The sequence below is a fragment of the Primulina huaijiensis genome, chromosome 10, assembly GCF_012295235.1.
Source record: "Primulina huaijiensis isolate GDHJ02 chromosome 10, ASM1229523v2, whole genome shotgun sequence".
NCBI lineage: Eukaryota > Viridiplantae > Streptophyta > Magnoliopsida > Lamiales > Gesneriaceae > Primulina > Primulina huaijiensis.
The window spans coordinates 11,257,565-11,278,556 of record NC_133315.1 but is presented as its reverse complement, the minus strand read 5'-3'; the positions used below and the strand labels follow the sequence as shown (position 1 = coordinate 11,278,556).

The following is a 20,992-nucleotide window of genomic DNA, read 5'->3' as shown; positions in this document are numbered from 1 at the left end:
ATTCTCGATACATTTCGACGGCATAACGACATAGTTTCTCGATACCCATCAACTCAAATATTAATCAACTAACATCAACAACTCATAATCCACAACAATACCAAGCCAAAACACAATAATTCTGCACCATCTAGTTTCGGCCAACATGTTGGAATTTTACACAAATTGCATACGACATCCGATAATCGATCCGTTTACGGCGTTATGATCTCTAGCTACTCAAGAACATATATTTCTAATAAAATCACAATTCCTCCAACATATAGATTTCGAAACATGCTGGAAATGAACAAAACTTACATCTTTTTGAAGCTAGTGATGCAAGGAGCAATAATCTGAATTCGGAACTAAATTCGGGTAGTCGAATCTTGTAAAACCAACAAGTTACTCTTGAAGAAAACTTGAGGAACTTTCATGGAGTTTTGTCTCGTTTCTGTAGGTGTTGAAGTCTGAAATGAAGGAGAATACATGTTATATGCATGACAAGGACACATGTTTTATTTTTCACTCAACACGTCGCACCGCGGGTGCGCTCACTTCTGACCGCGGGTGCGCTTAGCTCTTGGCAGCCCCATCTAAAATTCTAGAATCGACGACCGCGGGTGCGCTCAGTCATGTACCGCGGGTGCGCTGACCAAACTGTAGCAACACCGCGGGTGCTCTCACTTCTAACCGCGGGTGCAGTGTCATCTGAATGCCAAAAACGTACCCTACTGCCACTCAACCGCGGGTGCGGTATGTCTTGGACCGCGGGTGCGGTCTCTCTTGTATTCAAAACTCTACTTTCTGCCCTTACACCGCGGGTGCGGTAGAAACTGGAGCGCGGGGGCGGTGTCCTTTCATGCAAACTTCATAATCTCATCTTATCGACCTACAATTCTTGGGCATTACACAGAGACTAAGACACGGCTGGGTTCAAGGCCATGCACAGCCGCAGCCTCTGCCCGACGGAAGCTAGAACCAACTGAAGCCCCAAACTCTCGATCCCTTCTCCTACAGAAATGCCTAGCCGTTTTTCCTTCCAAGCCTCCATCATGACACCACCATCTTACTCAGGAGAGTCCTAAGCCGCAGCCCCTTGCACCTTAATACAGAAAACGTGAGTAACTATAAAAGAGTTGCATGGCAAGAACAAAAGACAACGAAAATCCTTCATGCTGCTGAGTGGATCGAGAATTTTACACACGTAAGGCACACATACAACAATATATGACAGGTGTGATGCAAAAACAATGGTGAAAGGCGTGCGAGATGCAGAAATGAAAGTACATAACGTGCCTTGATGATGGGAGAACCAAAACGATGCAAAAAGGAGGCCCGGGTGAAGTTTTCTTTGCAAAAAAACAAACCAACAACCAAAGCTTTCGGCTGCTGGGTTCAGAAACCTAGAGAGGATGTTTGAGGGAGGTGGGTGTCGGCTGATGCACAATTAGGTTTAGGGTAAAACATGCTTAAGGGTTAATTATATAAGATAATTTATTAGTTAATGGGCCTAACTTGTTTAATTTAAAGATTAAAAAGATGATTAAGCCTTATAAATTCAAAAGTAGGCCCATTAAGCTCAAACCCACTCCCGAAAGATATTTCGAGTTGGAAAGATTTTGAAAAATAATAGCCGAACCATTAAAAAGTCCCCCGATTTGATAAAATTTACGTATCGTAAAAATTAAAGGTTCTGCCGGTAAGATACCCAAAAATTCCTATTTTTTTGAAAAATACCCTAAAAATGCTTTAACTTAATTTATAAAAAAAATAGATCGTGTAATAAAATAATTTTCCTGAAAATTCCCCGGTCTCCGATCCTCGTTCGAACGTGAAATGCAACTTAAAAATCTTAATGCACGAACTTTTAAAATTTCATGAAACAAATCTTATCATGCATGAATTATGCCTAAAACGCATAAAAATAATTAAACGTACATTAATGAAATAAACATGCTAAATTATCACTTCTTAAATAAGTCTTTATTAACTTATCTCAATACTCCATCTCCAGTCCGACCTCACTTATTTAACTAAAAAGGTGACAATTAAACTACTACGTAAAATAAAAAAATTTAAATACTCATGTAATAAAAAAAATCATTTTAATTTAAAATACTAGAAATTATGCATGGCTTATACGTAGTCTAAGTTATGGGTTCTACAAATGACCCAACATATCCAAATCTCATGCGGATTATCATTCGACGAGAAGCCTGTGATACTATATGAAGATAATGCTGCATGTGTTGCTCAAATGAAAGAAGGATACATAAAAAGTGACAGAACTAAACATATTCCTCCTAAGTTCTTCGCATTCACCAAGGAGCTTGAGAATAATAAATGTATTGATGTTCGTCACATTCAATCAAGTGAAAACTCATCAGATCTCTTCACAAAGGCACTTCCTACGGCAATATTCAGAAAGCATATATATAATATTGGGATGCGCAATCTACGAAATCTGTGAAGAATTTTCGTGTCAACATGAGGGGGAGTTTACGTGACTGCACTCTTTTTCCCTTACTATGGTTTTTATCCCAATGGATTTTTCCTAGTAAGGTTTTTAACGAGGCAGTATAAAAACACGTAATGAAGACAATCATTATGATCATCATCACAAGGGGAGTGTTAAAAAATAATATTTAAAATGTGTATTGAATATTTGAATGTTGAATATTTGAATGTTGAAAATTAGGTAAAATTAGGTATTGAATATTGAAATTTGTGTGTGATGATGAATGTGATGATGTAATTTATTTTTGGATTATTTGTAAAAATTTTCTATAAATAGATCTCTCATTTGTGAAGAAAATCACAATTAAGTTGAGAGAAAAATATTATAAAGTGTGTAGTGTGATAATTTTGAAAGTTTGAGATTTTTACTTTTTACCGTAAATTTTTACTTTTTCACAACAAGCAGCATATTTTGTCAAGTAAAATAGAATATCAACAATCCCATGTGAATCTAAGCCTATCCCAACAAACTCAGGCACAAAGCAACGGTAGACTTGTTCAACTTATAAACTTACTCTTCATCCTTAGTATGCAAGAACAGCCTTATTTTTCATACAAAGAAATAAATCAAGAAATCACAAATGGTACACTATTCACAATACAAAATCATAAATTTTGCTGCATTTTGGTATTGGAAAGAAGAGATCAAATAACCGGATATGGCAGCTCGACAAGCCATAGAATCTCATACCAGGTAAGCCGCTCCACTCAGACCTCGGTTCAGATGGAAATAAAATGATACGATCAAAGTGCCCGTGTAGAGTAAATGAAGCCACCCCAACTTGACTGAATTTCCTAGTCAGAATTTAGTTACGATTATAGATTCATAACATGGTGTTCCCCCTCCTTGTTCAGGAGACCAAAGGCAAGAGCCTCATCAGAAGTACAGTTTCATATAGGTGGATCAGTCTTCAGCCTGGATAAGGTAAAAACTATCTTTCAGCAAACGTCATTGACAAAATACAGGTAGGGCAATCTGCCTGTGCCAACTAAATCTAAGTTTAACATGAAATCGAATTATTCACTAATATTCATTCTGGAGGCTAACTATGAATTACTGTCAGGAACTTTTGGCCCCCAAATCAGAAAAACTAGCAAAATTTTTAAAAGAGAGCTCTCGCGAAATTCCTTCCCAGTTGCTTCGTGATATCCCAGCTGATCCAGATTCGTTGGAGATTGTCGAAAGATTCTGCCAGGGATACGAAATCAACTTGTCGACAGAAAACGTATTTCGTGTAGCCTGTGTTGCTCACTACCTTGGAATGACTGAAAGCCACTGTCCTAACAATCTGCTAAACAAGACATTCGTGTTTTTCGAGCAAGAGATTGTAACTAGCTGGAACAAATCCGTTCAAGCTCTAAAGACTGCAGAGAATGTTCTACAAGAAGCTTTACAGCTAGGCCTTGTTGATTACTGTGTGGAATCTGTTGTCTCGAAAGTGTTGGAAGATCCATGTTTACTAGGAGAACCGATAAAGAATTCGGTCTCTGATGATGATAGTGATGAGAATGGCAACGGTTTAAGGCAAGCAAGCGTGAGGAGGAAGCTTTTTCATCACGACAGGAAATCAGAAGATTTAACCATACTTTCATTGAGGTTGTATGCATATATCATATGTACGATGCTTCGACGCAAAGTTCCTCAAGAATATGTGGCTGCAAATCTTTGTGAGTATGCAAAGAAATGGTTATTTTACAAAAGAGGAGATGATGTGTCGGTTTATGCAGAAAATTCTCAGAGAGAAATAGTTGAGGTTTTGGAGGGACTGCTGCCGCATCAAAAGGGAGTTCTTCCCTGCACATTTGTCTTTGAAATGCTGCACTTTGCAATGGCACTCGGAGCAAAAACTGAATGCAAAAAGGGGTTAGAAATCAGAATAGGAAAGCAATTAGACAATGCATCCGTGAAGGACCTGTTAATACCTTGTCAAGGATATTCAAAGGATGAAGGGTACGAAACTGAATGTGTAACAAGGATTTTAAAGAATTTCTACAGCAACTATAAGGGACCAGACGATTCTGGACTAATATCAGTAGCTGAACTTATCGATAAATTCTTGGCAGAAATTTCTGCTGATACAGACTTGAAAACGACCACTTTCATGGCATTTGCTAATATGTCGGTTGCAGCATCATCAGGGACTCCAAGAACGTCCGATGGCATATACAGAGCTATTGACATCTACTTAGACAAGCACAGGTACTTGACAGAATCAGAAAAGGAGGAACTGTTACATTTTTGGATTGTAACAAGATGACTCGAGAAGCATGCAAACATGCAGCTCAGAACAATAAGCTGCCCACTCGTGTGGTGGTGCAAGTGCTATTCGTAGGACAGTTGAAACTGAGAGACGAAATTGCAAAAGAAGTGAAACTTCATGGTGGTGGGTTGTTAAAGATGGCAGAAGCGGAGGAACGGGGCGAGGAAGATGTGGTGACAGAAATCGAAGAGATTGGAAATAAAGTATTGGTGCTGGAGAAGGAATGCAGTGCTATGAGGAGAAATTAGCTGCAAAAATGTGAAAAGTCCTAGAAAGAATATTTGGAAAGAAATGAAAAGGAAGTTGGGGTGTGCAACTACAAGTATACATGAACGCAACTGCCATGTAAAGAAGAAGAAAAAAGTGCATCCTAAATAGAGCTATAAATTTAATCTTGTTTACTACAAGATAATTAAGAATGCTTTTTAGTGACTTTATTTTGCTTTCGTGTAATGACTTTTCAAGTTTGACTTGGAATTTTCTATAGGCTCATACCCAAGTGTGAGACCAGGCGACCAGCCATGATGGGTGAATTGTTGTTCGGTTTAATATTTGCTGTTATCACATTACTACTAATGTGTCTTTAGAATTGTACGTTTAATTCCTTTTTCCATAGCTTTTAGAACATAAGATTAGATTATTTATTACCATGAATATGAAAGAAAAAAGAGATTTGTTGTTACCGTAAACGGAAGGAATGTGAAGTGTTTATTTTATAAGGTGATTATGTGTATACTTTATGACCAGAATCATTAAATAATTCACTTGCACTAGGTATCCCCAGGAATCTCTCTCATTTCCAACGAAGGAAAATAGTGAGAATAGTTTTTCAGAAGACATTTGCAAAGTATGCCACAAGAAAATATGGAAGGTCGACGAATGTTTTTGGTTTAGTTTTCTAGAAGCAAGGAACATTCAATTCATTCAGATGTGAATTTGCAAGTTTTTCTTTAAGATGGAATAAATGTTCTACTTTAAAACGTGTTCGTCGTGTACATACTTATATCGTGAATGATGTACCAAAGAGCGAAAATTTAACTAGAAAGCAGGTCAAAGTTAGTCTTAAAAGAAAAATAAATAATGAAGGAGCACTGAATCAGAATTAACTCAGATATACACCTTCAAAAGATGATGCACCTTCAAAAGATGATGGCAAAATTAACTTCCATGTTCAAACACTCCGTAAAATAAGCAGATGAAACTCCAGGAACTTCCATTAGATATCACATCTTCCTCAAGAGAAGAAACAGCTTTCTGTTGCTAAATTGATGCATCTTCAGCAGATCACCTCTCAACATCAACTGGAGTCCTCCAAATGAAATATATACCACCCTGTCAAAAACGAACATCAGACGCAAAAGCATTGCAGTTCTGAGAATACGAATCAGGTATAAACTTTCTTTGAAGAAATGTGCAGATGCCTTACACTTCAGTATTGCAGCCTTTGGCTTCTGAAACCTTGAACAGCACCCCGTGCATCACAAACTCAAATTCATCAGCAAGAGATTCTTGCTTTCCCTGTGATTGGAGAATATTAAGCAAAATATTTAAGATTTGATAAGTTAAACATCTGAGTATGCATAATAGAAAAGCTTTACTCTAAAATCGATCGTGTTTCCTAATGGTTATTGAGCACGTCCGTTTATACTTTATTGTATCCAATAAAAAAGTAAATTTGAAATCAGATGAAAACAAAAAAAAAGGTATTCATATGAGAGTTCGAGACAGTTTAGCATCGACTTTTCTACAGCATAGGTTAATAAATTATACAAAGCAATCAGCGTTGGCATAGTAATTGTAGATGGAGCCAATTGTGCCAGTAAAAATTGTTGTATGGATGGAAGCCACTAATTTAATCTGTATGAACTATCTCGACAATCATGCCACATATATATTGAATCTACACCGCGATGAAGATGTCTCGTATCGTAAGATAAGTAAATGTAATACTCTTGTGTTCATATTGGTTGGTGGGATGAACGATCACTCTAAATATAAAATTGAGATAGCTAATTAGATCAATCATTTTCAGCAAGCGAAAATAGATGCGAAATGCTACTAGCAAAGCCTATTGTGAACAATAGTTTGCAAGCACTATGGATCTGTGGTGAAATTGTAGAAGATAGCCAAAGAATCTCTGTTGCTATGCCCTTCTCGGTTATAATAATTAACAAGAAACGGTACGAACTCTATGATAACACCTTCCACTATCAGGGTCCTATAGGAGGTATCCATCTAAAAAAGGCGTAGCAATACATGTGCATCGCCGAAAAAGTAATCATCTACAAATGTGGGTTCTACAAGATAAACTAAATAACCATTGCAAACTTAGAAAACTTTAAACCATCAAGTCTTACCCAACCATAAACTACCAAGGAATTAAGTGAAAAATGCTGGCAGCAAAGATGAAAACGTAAAGAACCATTTTTTTTAGAAATAATTCAAATGTATATTTCCTAATAGGCACACGGTTTAACCATTTCTCTTTTTGTTCCATTATTTATATACAAACCAAACTAATTATACAAGGACAATTGCAGACTAACTCTAAACAGAAATAGAACTAACAACAGAAGAAAGGATAACAAAGGAAGTGAAATCATGATTTGGCCAAGTGAAATCATTTAGCCAATAGAGTAAGGCCATTCCCGAATAACGGTGGGTCTCGAATAACGCGTCCTATGCAAAAGAAAAATTTCCCAGTCACAATCTCTGAGCAAATTAACGTTTCCCTTAAAATTTCAAATCACCACTTCACATAAGCAGCACTTCAGAGAAATTGCACAACTAAAACGGCCCACCCAACTCGCCCTTCCCACATCTGAAAACAATCAACTTCCATTATTATGAAATGAACCTATTCCAGAAACTCATGTAGGGATGAAAAAGAGTAGAACCTGAGGAAAGTAGGCAGACACATCCGAACCATCCAAATGTAGAGAGTTAGATATCACCATTCTATATTTCTCGCCAGGGAGCATGGAATAGAGTGACGAGTGCACGTCTAGTTCCAAATAAAACTCCCCGTTTTCGCTCTTTGCCACAATCCGATAAACTGCAGCATCATTCAAAATCACATGTTGAAAACTCAAGAAACAAACATCAAGTCAGAGGCTTTAACTTTTATACAGTACAGAAACTAAGTCCCTCTAAAGAAACAAGAGCAAAGGGGAAGAAACTATGCCTGATTTCTCGAGCGTAAACGAGATTTCTTTACACGAACTACATATAAGGGAACATCAAGATCATAATTTTTTTCGTTTACCTCTCTTGTTTTGTTTGTCTTCGATACTGAGAACTTCGATAGTCTCATCAAAGTGAATTTCCGCCATAATCTTCCAAACTTGTCACCTGCAAAGCCACGAATAGAAAAAAATATGATTAGAAAATGGGAAAACGAGGGGAAATTAGGAAAAAGCGACTGTATTTTGTTTTTTTTTTAAAAAAATTCATTGTTAAAATTATCTTTATGTTCCTATGTTTAAATATTTTAAACACATCCTTTTTCGCTAATTATCCTCGATTAAACATCCATAGCTCTTCTCGAAAAAAATTTCAAAATCTCCGACCGTTCCCGTAAAACCCTCGAAAAACCCTTCCCTCAAGGCGACGCTTACTCAATCGAAGGAATGTCAAACGAAAATGTGGTAAGATTCACGTTTATTTCGATTTGTTGCTTCTGTGTTTTTGTCCATTTTTGTGATTTATGTATGCTGTGTGCGTGTGAATGACCGTTTCTATTTTTACTTTGATGGTCGACGATTAGAGGTCTACCATAACGTATGGTCGACCTCACATGGTCGACCATCAAAGTGAAAAAGCCAATAGATTATGGTCGACCACCTTGTTTAGGGGTGTCAAAATGTGACACGACCCGTCAACCCGACACGACCCAACACGAAAAAAATCAGGTTCGGGTTGGGGTTTTTCGGGTTCGGGTTGGGTTCGGGTTAGTACTAGGTTAGACTGGTTTCGGGTTGGGTCGCGGGTTGACCCGAAAATTTTTTTTTTGAAAATATTACCTATATTTTTATATATTGTATGTTTGAACAAAATTTATTGTATATTTATATGATAAATTTTCATCATTTAATATCTATTTGTATTTTTTTATTTTTTTAACAATTGTTTATTTAATTTTGTAAATATAATTTTAATTTTCTACCATTAAACTTTCAAATTTAAATCGAAAATTTTGTTATTATGTGTTTAAATTAAAATATTACTATTATTTTTTATTTTTTCGAATTTTTTTCATTAATTTTTTTAAAAAAAATAAAAAAAATTCGGGTTAGACGGGTTCGTATTCGGGTTGGAGGTTTTCGGGTTGCTTCGGGTTCGGGTTGAGAAAAAAAATTAAAAAATTTCGCGAGTTGATCCGAAACCCGACCCACCCGACCCGATTGACACCCCTAACCTTGTTTGTATGGTCGATCACGACAATTTGTGGTCGACCATGACCTATGGTCGACCATTTGACCACATGGTCGACCATACAAACAAGGTGGTCGACCATAATCTATTGGTCGACCATAGGTTATGATCGACCACAATGACCTATGGTCGACCACAAATGGCTATGGTCGACAATTTGTGGTCGACCAATATTTCCTTGTACATGTTTATATTTTCTTAACTGTACTAATTTTTTTTGTGTCACAGGTTTATTTGCCGAGGAAAGTTGGCGGAGATGCAATTTTTCGATGCAAATTGACAATTCAATCGAGATACAAAGAGGTTTCTGAGAAGATTCATCGCTATTTGAACAACGGCGAGAGAACCCATTTTTTCGAGCAGTCGGCTTTTGGTAATTTGGATGATTTGTGGATGGTGGTGCGTAAAAGGCCGGTTAGATTTTCTTTGTTAAAATATTGTTTAATAACGGGTCTCGATTGCGCTATAGAGCCCGAAGATTTATCAGATAGAGATGTATTTGGCACCACACACTTTCCCGGTAAGTATGAGATTGCTTTGAGTGATTTGGAGGGAAAGATTATTGTCGAAGAGCATAATGAGACTGGTATAGATGTGGAGAAGATAAAGATGGCTAGTCTATACTTTTGTTGTGCCGTGTTTGGTGAGGCAACGAGGAAAAAGACGATGAAGACCGACCCTAAATTCTTGAGGCTTGTAGATGATTTGGATAGGTTCAACCATTATCCATGGGGTAGAGTAGCCTATCGGGATGCTGTTCGATGTTTGAAGAAGGACCTTTTAGGGCGATATAATTACCTCACCGAGGCACAAGGTCGGAAAGAAGTTGACGGCAGCTTCCTTGTCGGCGGTTTTATTCCACCTCTGCAGGTATATTATTTTTTAATGTTAAAGTGGCTTTTATATCTTCATTTCTACTAGTAACATTGTTTGAAATTTATGTTACAGATCCTTGCTTATGAATGTTATCCGAGTGTGGCACAAAAGGTAGCAAGGAGAAGAGATGTGGAAGGTTTGATGTTGCCCAGGATGTTTCAGTGGGTGACTAACACATGGTCGTCAAACCGGGCCCCAACTGGCGCTGATATCGCTGCAGCCTTTGGTGATTCTCCTATAAATGTAAGTAATATGAATTGATTTGATATAATAACTGTGGACATTAATTTTTTATTAATATGATCTGTTATTAATTATATGCAGGATTGTCTTGGATTTTTGACTCCTACTCATGAGGAGCTAGTTTCACCTTATTACACGACAGGGATTTTTGTTGATTTTGCACCTAATGCGGTCATCACTCGGGTGCTCGAGCTGTGGAGGCAAGGTGAAACAGTCATATGTAGCGAGCACCCTTTGGAGTCTCCCTCAGTCCAGCACACGCCTTCTGCACATTCAAGTCCTGTTTTTTCCGGCAACTTTTATGGTGATATGAGTAGATCAGTCCAGCACACGCTTTCTGCAAATGCATCTTAGGACGTTTCCGGCACTCGTTCTGGTGATCTCAATAGATCCAGCTCTAGCACTAGTTCTCCTATGCGTACGGGTCCTAGAGTCTACTTTGGACTCAATCCTTCCCGCCACTCGTCACCGTTGGAGCATCGTTTCGAGAGGCGGTTGACTGCCTTGGAGGATTCCGTTGCGTCTATGCATGTTAAGATGTCAGCAGAATTTATTGAGACCAGGGCGTCTATCCGGAATATAAATATGGCTTTAGATGACTTGAAATCGAGTTTCAATCTTGGTCTCGATGAGTTGAGATCGAGTTTGACTGAACAGATCAGAGCTGGTTTTGCTGAGATGAGGTCTAACATGCTAGTGCATCAGGACAAAGATTATAGCATAGCCTATAGCAGAGGGCGGAAGAGGAAATCATCCGAGGCCGATTTTGGTGAGTTAATTATATTAATTATATTTATTTTTATGTGATAGAATTGTCATTATTATTTTAATTTGTTTAATTTACGTTGTTAGGTGTGGATGATAATATGGCTAGGGAAATTGGCAGTAGTAGCCAAACACAACATATATTTGAGCCTAACCTTCCAGTCATTACAGAGGAGTCCTTAGAAGGTGAGTTAATGCACTTTTTTGATTTTATATTTATGTATAGTTTATTTAACAATAAGCTTTTTTTTTAGATATTCAAGCGACTCCGGATGCGCGTAATCCAGTTGGCGAGGCGACCACGTCGAGAGGTTATTACACTGCACCTTGTCTATTCATATTTGCATTGAAGTTGTTATTATTTTAATTTGTTTAATGTACGCTGTTAGGTGTGGATGATAATCTGGCTACCCAACAGATATTCGAGCCTATCCTTCCAGGCATTACAGAGGAGTCCTTGGAAGGTAAGGTAAGACACTTTTTTGATTTTATATTTATGTATAGTATATTAAACAATATACTTTTTTGTTTTCAGATATTCAAGTGACTCCCGATGCGCGTATGTCAGGTCGCGAGGCGACCACGTCGAGAGGTTATTACACTACACCTTGTCTATTCATATTTTCATTAAAGTTGTTTTAATTGATCAATTTACGCAGTGAGGCCACTTGCGGAGACCGTGACACTGAAAGTAAACACCTCGCTGGCGCGAGTNTCTTTTAAATTTGTTATGAAGTTATTTTAAAACATTGAAAAACTTTTGTTTTATTGTATTCAGCACTTCGGCGAAGCTCTCCGTGGATTGCTTGAGATGCAGATCCGACATTCTGAAGTGATGTCGCCAGATGTGTCGTTGATGGACATAGATTTCTACAGTTCGATGTCAATATTGGCCGAAGATAGAGATAATGTTGTCAACACAGATCTGGTAGGGAAAGTGAAAAGCAGTGATCCAAAATGGCCTTGTATCTCGTGAGAGAAGGCACGAAGAATTCTCATCCCTGTCTATAGAGATAGGCGCTGGTTTTTGCTAAAACTCGTTACAGGGGTGAATAAGTGCATTATATATGACTTGCAGCGAAGGCACGATCCCAACTTCAAAGATCTGAATGAGGAAATAGAGTCTATACTTATAAACGCTGCTCGTCTGCTATCCTTTGTCGGGAACAACCCACACCCCGAGAGGCCATAGAATATAAAGCTTCATGATGAATACAGTGCCAAGATTATACAGTAAGTTGTCAACTTTCTAATTAAAATATAATAAGTTCATTATATTTTATGATTTTATACAGTAAATAATAACTTTTTATTTTATTTTCTTTTTTCTCAGCGAAGATTCTTGAGCATTTGTATTAGCCGTTGCTGGATACTCTTTGTATACGAAGAGTGCGCAATTAGTACTAACTTTGGATGAAAAATTAGTATATGAGTTTAGATATTTTTTTAGCTTGTAATATGTTCCTTTAAGATTGGTCATTGTTGTGATGTATAGGACAATTTTATGCAATTACTGGTCGACCACTGTGTTTTGTGGTCTACCACTGTTTTTTGTGGTCTACCACTCTACTTCTTTGGTCGACCACTGTGTTTTTTGGTCGACCTCCATGACACATGACACTGTGCTTTTTGGTCGACCATACAAATATGGTCGACCACTCTCTTTTATGGTCGACCATTCTTTTTTTTGGTCGACCACCATACAACTATGGTCGACCAAGTCTGTGCTTTTTGGTCGACCAAAATGTTTTGGTCGACCACAGTGCTTTAGGTTTAGGGTTTAGGGTTTTGGGTTTTGGGTTTTGGGTTTAGGATTTATAATTTACAGGTGTCACGATCTCAAATTTATGTTATATGTTATAATTTACATATGAATCGATATCAAAATGATGTTACATTTCAAAAAATATGAATCGTAAAATCACAATTATGATATATGATATAATTTAAAGGTGTCAGGATCTAAAAATAAAAATATATGTTATAATTTACAGGTGACACAATCTCAAAATTATGTTATATGCTATAATTTACATATGAATCGATATCAAAATGATGTTATATTTCAAAAAATATGGATCGTAAAAACAAAATTATGTTATATGAAATGATTTACATGTGTCACGATCTCAAATTTATTTTATATGTTATAATTTAAATATGAATCAATCTCTAAATGATGTGACATTTAAAAAAATATGAATCGAAATATCACAATTATGTTATATGTTATAATTTACATATGAATCAATCTCAAAATGATGTTACATTTCAAAAAATATGAATCGTAAAAACAAAATTATGTTATATGATATAATTTACAGGTGTCACGATCTCAAATTTATGTTATATGTTATAATTTACATATAAATCAATCTCAAAATGATGTTACATTTCAAAAAATATGAATCGTAAAAACAAAATTATGTTATATGATATAATTTACAGGTGTCACGATCTCAAAATTATGTTATATGTTATAATTTACATATGAATCAATCTCTAAATGATGTTACATTTAAAAAAATATGAATCGTAAAATCACAATTATGTTATATGATATAATTTACAGGTGTCACGATCTCAAAATTATGTTATATGTTATAATTTACATATGAATCAATCTCAAAATGATGTTACATTTCAAAAAACATGAATTGTAAAATCACAATTATGTTATATGATATAATTTACAGGTGTCACGATCTCAAATTTATGTAATATGTTATAATTTACATATGAATCAATCTCTAAATGATGTTGCATTTAAAAAAATATGAATCGTAAAATCACAATTATGTTATATGATATGATTTACATGTGTCACGATCTCAAAATTATGTTATATGTTATAATTTACATATGAATCAATCTCAAAATGATTTTACATTTCAAAAAATATGAATCGTGAAATAATTTACATAATAATCAGGCTAATGGTCGACCATAAATGTAATGGTCGACCATCGGACTTATGGTCGACCAAAAATAAAACATTGGTCGACCATCAATCCAATGGTCGACCATCGGGCTAATGGACGACCAAAAATAAAACTTTGGTCGACCCTCAGGCTAATGGTCGACCATCCAGCAGCGTATGATTCTATCTTTTGCTGAATTCGCCGATGGAAGGAATTCTGTTTTGTTTTCTTCTACCAACTCTCTTCTCTACCAAAGGAGGCAACACCAATGGAAAATTAATGTAGCGTGGCCATTCATTTTCTTCCGGAACAGGGTAAACAATCTCTGAGTAAGCCATGCACCATGACATCGTAGAATAGTACTCTGAACACATATCATATATATCAATCTTTGCTAACGAACTGGCTGCGATGGCATGAGCACATGGAATTCTATCAATATCAAATACGACATGTGCATCTTTTTGATTCCAGGTCCACTTTGGCCGAATGTCCACGGCCCCTAACATCAAACTCCAGACGACCTAATTCAAAAACTTGCATTCCCTGGGCATCAGTGAATCGGCTACGAAGAATCCCCTCGATGGAAGGGGTCAGATTAGTGTTACTTGCAATTGATGCGTGGCGATATCGGGCAAACCAACATGAGGCCAGTTTCTGCAAAGAATCTAAAAGTGCAATGATTGACAGCTTCCTCTCTTCAAGTAATCTAGCATTGATCGACTCAACCCCGTTTGTCGTCATAATATTGTAACGAGTCTTTGGACAATATGCTCGAGTCCATCTATCAAGTGAATCTCTCTCGTTCAAAAATTGCGCTGCCTCAGGATATCTATTCCTAAATTCATTGTATGCATTATCAAAATTGAAAGGCTTATAAATTTTTGCAATGTGCAAAAACATTTCGGTTGCACCCTTCTTTTTGCATCTAGTTTTCAGGTTTTGGGATAAATGCCACGTACAATGACCATGATGCGCATTTCTATATACAGTAGAAACCACATTTATGATTCCTTGATGCCTGTCTGAAATTATCACCAATTCATCATCGTCTGGTACTACTTCTAACAACTTCGTCAAAAACCAACTCCACGAAGAAGTACACTCGACATCTACGATTCCCCACGCCAAAGGATATTGGTGATAATTTACATCTTGTGCCGATGCCACCAGTAAAACACAGTTATACTTGCCCTTCAACCACGTACCATCAATTGATACAACTTTCCGCATACTTCGATATCCTCTAACGCATGCACCAAAGGCAAGAAATATATACTTGAATCGATTTTCCAAGTCGAAAAAAATGTCTGTTATGCTTCCTCGATTCATCTGCTCAACCATGTGCAAATAACAAGTCAATAAAGCAAAACTCTTCGTAGGATCACCTTTCAACATATTGTCTGCTAGTTCTTTCCCTTTCCAAGCCTTGTAGTATGATATATCAGCATTCATACTACTGCGCATCATCGCCATCACCACTTTTGGTATAATTGGCACTGGATGACCTTGGAAATTATCCACCAACATATCACGAACAACAGCAGAACTCGCTCCACAGATTCTTTCTCGTCTCCTAGTCAAACCACATGTGTGTGTATTGCAATAGGTCCGAACAGAAAATGCATGTGAAACATTCCTAATCTTTGAGGTCCAGATTCTCCACTTACAATCAGACACTACACATTTTACGGCGTACACTTTTTGGCCACTTTTAACCGTCTCAAATTCATTGCAAGCTTCCAAACTTATTCTTATTATCTCTTTTTTCACTGCTTCTCGGTTTGGAAATTTTTGACCAACAAACAAGTTTGAACCATCAGTGAATGAAAATGTGTCATTATCAATATTCACATCCGCAACCAAATTTGCGTCAAAACTTGCAACAAGATTTGCCTCGACATCGTTTGCGTCATTATGTGCTTCATCATATAACTCGTCTGTGTTACTACGATCCACATGCATGGCATCCACGTTATGTGCTTCGTCGAAAAATTCAGTTCTGTTATTACCATCCACAGAAACAATATTCAAGTAAAAATAATCATCAAAATGTCTCTGTTCGATAAAATTGCAATTGCTTTCGTGTGCATTATCAAAAACATCAATAGAAGCAGCACGTTCAATTTCAACTTGAAGCACTGGCCTACTTCTCGGACAACCAAGATAAAAATATGCTTTCAACTCATGGTCATTCTCTATGTAAATCGGTTGAATGTTGCACGGCAAATCTAGAAGATAACTCATCCTCAAGATGGCACTATCTTCTAATTTTCCAGCTATTTTCAAAATCACAAATATCATCGTCCACTGGAATAGCAACAAACTTTGCATTGGGCCCTGGATTCCATTTATATACCAGCTCCTCGTTTTCCCATTTCCCATCGAAATGAACAACAATAACTGTTGGCATATCTACAAAATTCACCAAAACATATGATAATTAGTCAACAAAACATATAATAATTTGAATGGGCAAAATTTATTAAATTATAATTATAAAAAAAGACCACACTATGTCCACCCGCAATTTGTTCGGAAACTCTATTCTTGGTCGACCAAGAAGGAATTCTTATTGGTCGACCAAGTTGAGGAAAAAAAATTCTTCTTCAACGACAGACTTAATTTTCGGCGAGGTTAATTTTGGTAGATGGCTAGACGAAGAAAATAATGAATGGGGTTCAATGGAAATGGAGAAAACTTACCGTGTTTTTTCTTCAAAAGGAGACGACTTGGTCTTCAAATACAGAAGAATCGGGCAATAGATGTAGATCTAGATATGAAGAAGGATGTACAACAGCTTGTCAACTTCTCTTTAATGTAATGCGGCAGCCGTTGATGTTGTAGATGAGGTTTTTACATGGGTCGACTGAGAAGAAAGAGAAAAAACGACAAGATAACAATTAATTTATTAAGTTTACAGTTCAATTAAGGTTTAATATAATAATTAAGAGTCAACTCCTTCTTTTTTTTTAAAAAAAAGTCAGAGTCCTTCTTTTTTAAATCTTTTATGTATTAATCCTATTTTTTTAATTGTCCTGGAAAACGAGGAAAACCGGACTGGTGGAAGTATTTAAAAAAAAAAGTGAATGTAATTTCTTTTTTAATTTTTTTTAAAATTAATTTTTTTCATTAGTGTATATAAATTTTTATTTTAATTTTATATATAATAAAATTTTTAATTTTATTAAATAAAAAACTTACACGACCCAATCCCACTCAACTCAACCCAGTTCATATCTCACTTTATTCTTTCCCAATCTTCAATTCTTCTCAACCCTCCTTACCAAATCCATTGTAATTTTTTTTTGGTTTATAGCTAACAATGAGTCTAGAAAGTATTCGTCTACAAGAGATCGAACGAGAGAATCACGTATTGATAAAAATCAAATTTTTGTTTTTGAATTTTACTGGGTCGAACTCGACCCATGAAATCGATTGATGCGATCGACTAATCGACGCAGTAGAGTGGGTCGAAGCTCTTCATAGTGTGAAGAGCCTCGACCCAGCACATCGACCCACCTGGGTTGAGCTCTTGTCAAGAGCTCGACCGAGTTCTTCACAGAGTGTGAAGAGCCTCGACCCATCACAGCGACCCAATTTTTTTAAATAAACACTATTTAATTTTAAATTTCGACAACTAATAACACTTTTGTCTTTTTGCAAATTTACTTCCCCACTAAACTTTGAAAGAATCAAATCTTTAAATGTAAGTTAACTTTAGGATCAAAATACGTTGATATTTTTAAGAAGATTGTATCATTTTTGAATGAGAAATAAATAGAATATTTGGTCCAGCATATACAATTCGGTAATTTAATTATATGTGCTAAGGATTATAACAATTCGAATAAATTTTTATGTTTTTGATGAGTAGACAAACTTATGACAGTGGATGTAATGAATTTTGGATGATATATCGTAAACGACCTTTACGATGTTCATTATTAGAGTATTGTTTGATAACGGGGCTAAATTGTTCAAAATTTTATCCTGAGATACCTAAGGAAGATGAATTTAGGTGGATGCGTTTTGGTGGAAGAGACAGTATATGTTTGGAGGATTTCATAGTTAGAATGTATTGGGGATCGATATAGAGTTTAGAGGGGGGTGAATAAACTCTTTCCTTTGTTAGACGTTTTTGCAAAGGGTGCTAGAATCATGTTAGAGATTATAGCTATTCTTGTTCGAATGATTATTTAGCAGATCACGAAAATAAGTGCCGAAACAATCTTATGGTATGGGGTGAAAACAATAAAACAGTAGGTAGTAGACGATGGTTGTTTATGGAAGTTCGAAGATAAAATCTTCTACGTCTTCCTTTTTTCTGTTTCAAGAAGGTATCACTAAAAGACTTTGGCTTTTACATTACAACTCTTGTACACACCCACTTCAGCAGGACTTATCATTTGCCTACTGAAACTCTTAGTTTCACAACACAACACAAATAATACAATAAGGTTTTGGAAAAGACTATTTTCCAAATTACAGACTCTTCTCAGTGAAGTATATTAAATTGAATAGCTTTGAAGAGACTAAGAAACAGCAAAAAAGTTGATCTCAGAAGATCAAATATATGATATGAAGCGTGTGTTGTTTTTCTGTATGTTGAGCTTCTTGATAGATAGTAGTTGAGATAGCTCAAAAGACGTTTGGACAGATAGTGTATTCTCAATAATGATTCGTGTTTTTGTTTCTATAAAGATTGATCCTTATATAAAAACCTTGAATCCAACGTTTATAAGCAAAACGGCTTCTTTTGACTTCTGAGTAGAATCAGCTTTATCACCTAAAAAGGGTCCTGCAGAAAGGCTTCAGAATTATCAGTCTTTGTTTGATACCATGTAGAACCCGTAAATTAGACTATGTATAAGCCATGCATAATTCCTAGTATTTAAATTAAAATGATTTTTATACATGAGGATTTAAATTCTTTTCTCTTAATTTATTTATTTTACGCAGTAGTTTAATTACTATCTTTTCAGCTAAATAAGTGAGGCCGGACAAGAGTTGGAGTTTTTAAGATAAAATTTAATGATAAGAAAATATTCTTAAATTTAATTTAAGTCAAAAAATAATTTATTTTAATGTAAAAGAAAGTTTAAGAATTTAATTAATTAATTAGAGATAAGTAGTAAATAAATTCTTTTATGTCCAATAATTTAATTAAAAGCCTAAAATTAAATATGTGACCAATTGAGATAAGTTAATCTAGAATTATTTTATTTAATAAATTATAACTTAACATGTTAGTAATTTAAATTAAAAATTAGCCATGCATGCAAAATAATGTCTATCCTAAGTTAATTTATTAATTCACTAAAATATTTAATGGGTAGATAAAACACTAAAGATTTAAAATTCAATAATTAAGAAATATTTTCCCTCCATTTATCATGCAATTTTCTGCCACCATTAGAGGATTTAATATTGATTTGTCAACTCATCATTTTGATATCTTTCCCTATCCATTCATAGTAGATTAATTCTCACAATTTTAATCCCCCAATAATTAATAATTAAGCAATTTTCCTACCTCATTTAACTAGATAAAAATCGGCCCCCTCATTTCTAGACTCAAAAATATTTGACAACCCTTTTCCCTTGATCCTTTCATTATCCATTTTTGGGGATATAATTCCCTAAATTTTATTCACCACTAATTAATATTTAAGCAATATTTCTACCATCTTAGCTAGCAATTTTCGGCCCCTCATTTAAAAGATTTCATTTAGTTTGACAACTCACTATTATTTGATACCATTCCTTAATCTTTTCTTAGATAATTCCTCACCTTTTTAATCATCAATAATTAACAATTAAGCAAACTTTTCTACCTTATTTGACATAGAAAAAAATCGGCCTTGCACCCCACAAATTATCCCTCAAATCAAATGATATCATTCTCATTCCTTATTCTCACAACTAAATAGATAGCAAGAATTATTATCTCCTTTTATCTTGCAAACTTTCCCCTCATTCCTAGCCATTCCCTCCCTCTCCATTTTTCAAGAATTCATAGCATTTTCAGAGAAGAAAAATCGAGAGTGAGCTAGGGAAAAACAAGAGAGAAAATCGAGTAGAAACAAGAAAGCGAAGAACACTCCTCTTCCTCCACGCCGCGTCGTCTTTCGTTTGTTTTTCTTTCAAAATAAATCCAAGGCATGTATATATTATTTCTTTTCTCTTCAATCAAGTCATAATATGATTTTTTAACATCGCATGTCCATGATTTTCATAAGAAAACCGAAATATTACAGCAACTACACAAGAAAATTCGGCACAGATTTCGGACTTCACTTGTGCACCTCACGGTTTTGATGTTTTTGTTGTTTTAGGAGGGTGGCTCGATCCTAGGCTCCCAAGACGGCACCTAGACACGTACTAGGGTGTATTAGGATCATGTTGGTCCATTAGTTCAAGCCACATGCACTCAAGAAAAAGAAAAATGATAGCAACTGTTCCTTGGTGTCACTTTGTGCTTCGTTTTCTGTTTTTGCTGTCAAGGGGGGGTGTTACTGATCTTGGCTGCCCTAGGGGCTATAGCCATGGTTAGAACATCTCCTTGTTATGTCTAAGATGAGATCAAGTCAGACTTTCAAGGCTTGGTCCATGGTTGCATCGGTTTTCAAACAAAATAAGAACAGTCCCTTCGATTTTGAAAATTCTGGTTGTTGTTGTGTGTGTTGTGTTTCGAATTTATGGTGCCAAGTGGATCGTGGTTGGCTTCTAGCCCATAGCCATGACTCATGCAACACCTTAGCATGTCTAGCACTGACCATGGTTAACCTCATAGCCATTGGATCCGGCGTTTGACAGCAAACAAGCAAGACACCCCGCATGCGCAGATTTGGTTCTCGGGTGGAACGTGTGGTTTGTTTCGGTTGTTGCTGGAATGGTGGCTGGCCTAGGGACCTTATCCATGGTTCAAGCCAACCCTTGGGATGTTGGGAAGAGGCTCTGGTCGGTGGTTCAAGCCCCAATGGCCAATAG

The 20,992-nt window shown here is 36.1% G+C and overlaps 2 protein-coding genes and 1 pseudogene across 4 annotated transcripts; 2 read left to right on the top strand and 1 right to left on the bottom strand.

Annotated features, from left to right (window-relative positions):
- The first annotated feature begins 3,060 nt into the window (after nucleotides 1-3,060).
- LOC140985653 (BTB/POZ domain-containing protein At3g03510-like) lies at nucleotides 3,061-5,834 on the top strand (annotated as a pseudogene).
- Nucleotides 3,192-8,153, bottom strand: LOC140985654 (DNA-directed RNA polymerases II, IV and V subunit 8B-like). Of its 3 annotated transcripts, none has more exons than XR_012176814.1 (5): nucleotides 8,026-8,153; nucleotides 7,658-7,815; nucleotides 6,187-6,278; nucleotides 5,898-6,092; nucleotides 3,192-3,415 (listed from the first exon to the last, which is right to left on the bottom strand). XR_012176814.1 is itself a non-coding variant. In XM_073453529.1 (4 exons), the coding sequence occupies exons 1-4, from the start codon at nucleotides 8,090-8,092 to the stop codon at nucleotides 5,984-5,986; spliced, it is 426 nt and encodes a 141-aa protein (XP_073309630.1). In that variant the 5' UTR covers nucleotides 8,093-8,153; the 3' UTR covers nucleotides 5,773-5,983. The 3 variants fall into 3 exon arrangements, 1 of the variants encoding a protein (XP_073309630.1); XR_012176815.1 differs by lacking the exon at nucleotides 3,192-3,415 and adding an exon at nucleotides 4,217-4,347; XM_073453529.1 differs by lacking the exon at nucleotides 3,192-3,415 and having other exon boundaries at nucleotides 5,773-6,092.
- Nucleotides 8,154-9,216: 1,063 nt separating this feature from the next.
- LOC140986534 (uncharacterized) lies at nucleotides 9,217-11,236 on the top strand. Its single transcript, XM_073454822.1, has 5 exons — nucleotides 9,217-9,264; nucleotides 9,423-10,064; nucleotides 10,143-10,313; nucleotides 10,395-11,082; nucleotides 11,166-11,236. Exons 1-4 carry the CDS (start codon nucleotides 9,217-9,219, stop codon nucleotides 10,665-10,667), a joined length of 1,134 nt encoding a protein of 377 aa, XP_073310923.1. The 3' UTR covers nucleotides 10,668-11,082; nucleotides 11,166-11,236.
- Nucleotides 11,237-20,992: the final 9,756 nt, after the last annotated feature.

Bases quoted from the DNA above. Each gene is read 5' to 3' on its own strand.
- LOC140986534 (XM_073454822.1), top strand. From the start codon at position 9,217: ATGACCTATGGTCGACCATTTGACCACATGGTCGACCATACAAACAAG. The intron at 10,065-10,142 runs GTATATTATTTT...TTTATGTTACAG, and splicing joins GTTTTATTCCACCTCTGCAG to ATCCTTGCTTATGAATGTTA. The intron at 10,314-10,394 runs GTAAGTAATATG...AATTATATGCAG, and splicing joins TTGGTGATTCTCCTATAAAT to GATTGTCTTGGATTTTTGAC.
- LOC140985654 (XM_073453529.1), bottom strand. From the start codon at position 8,092: ATGGCGGAAATTCACTTTGATGAGACTATCGAAGTTCTCAGTATCGAA. The intron at 6,279-7,657 runs GTTCTACTCTTT...CTCCAATCACAG, and splicing joins TGTCTGCCTACTTTCCTCAG to GGAAAGCAAGAATCTCTTGC. The intron at 6,093-6,186 runs GTAAGGCATCTG...CGTTTTTGACAG, and splicing joins AAAGGCTGCAATACTGAAGT to GGTGGTATATATTTCATTTG.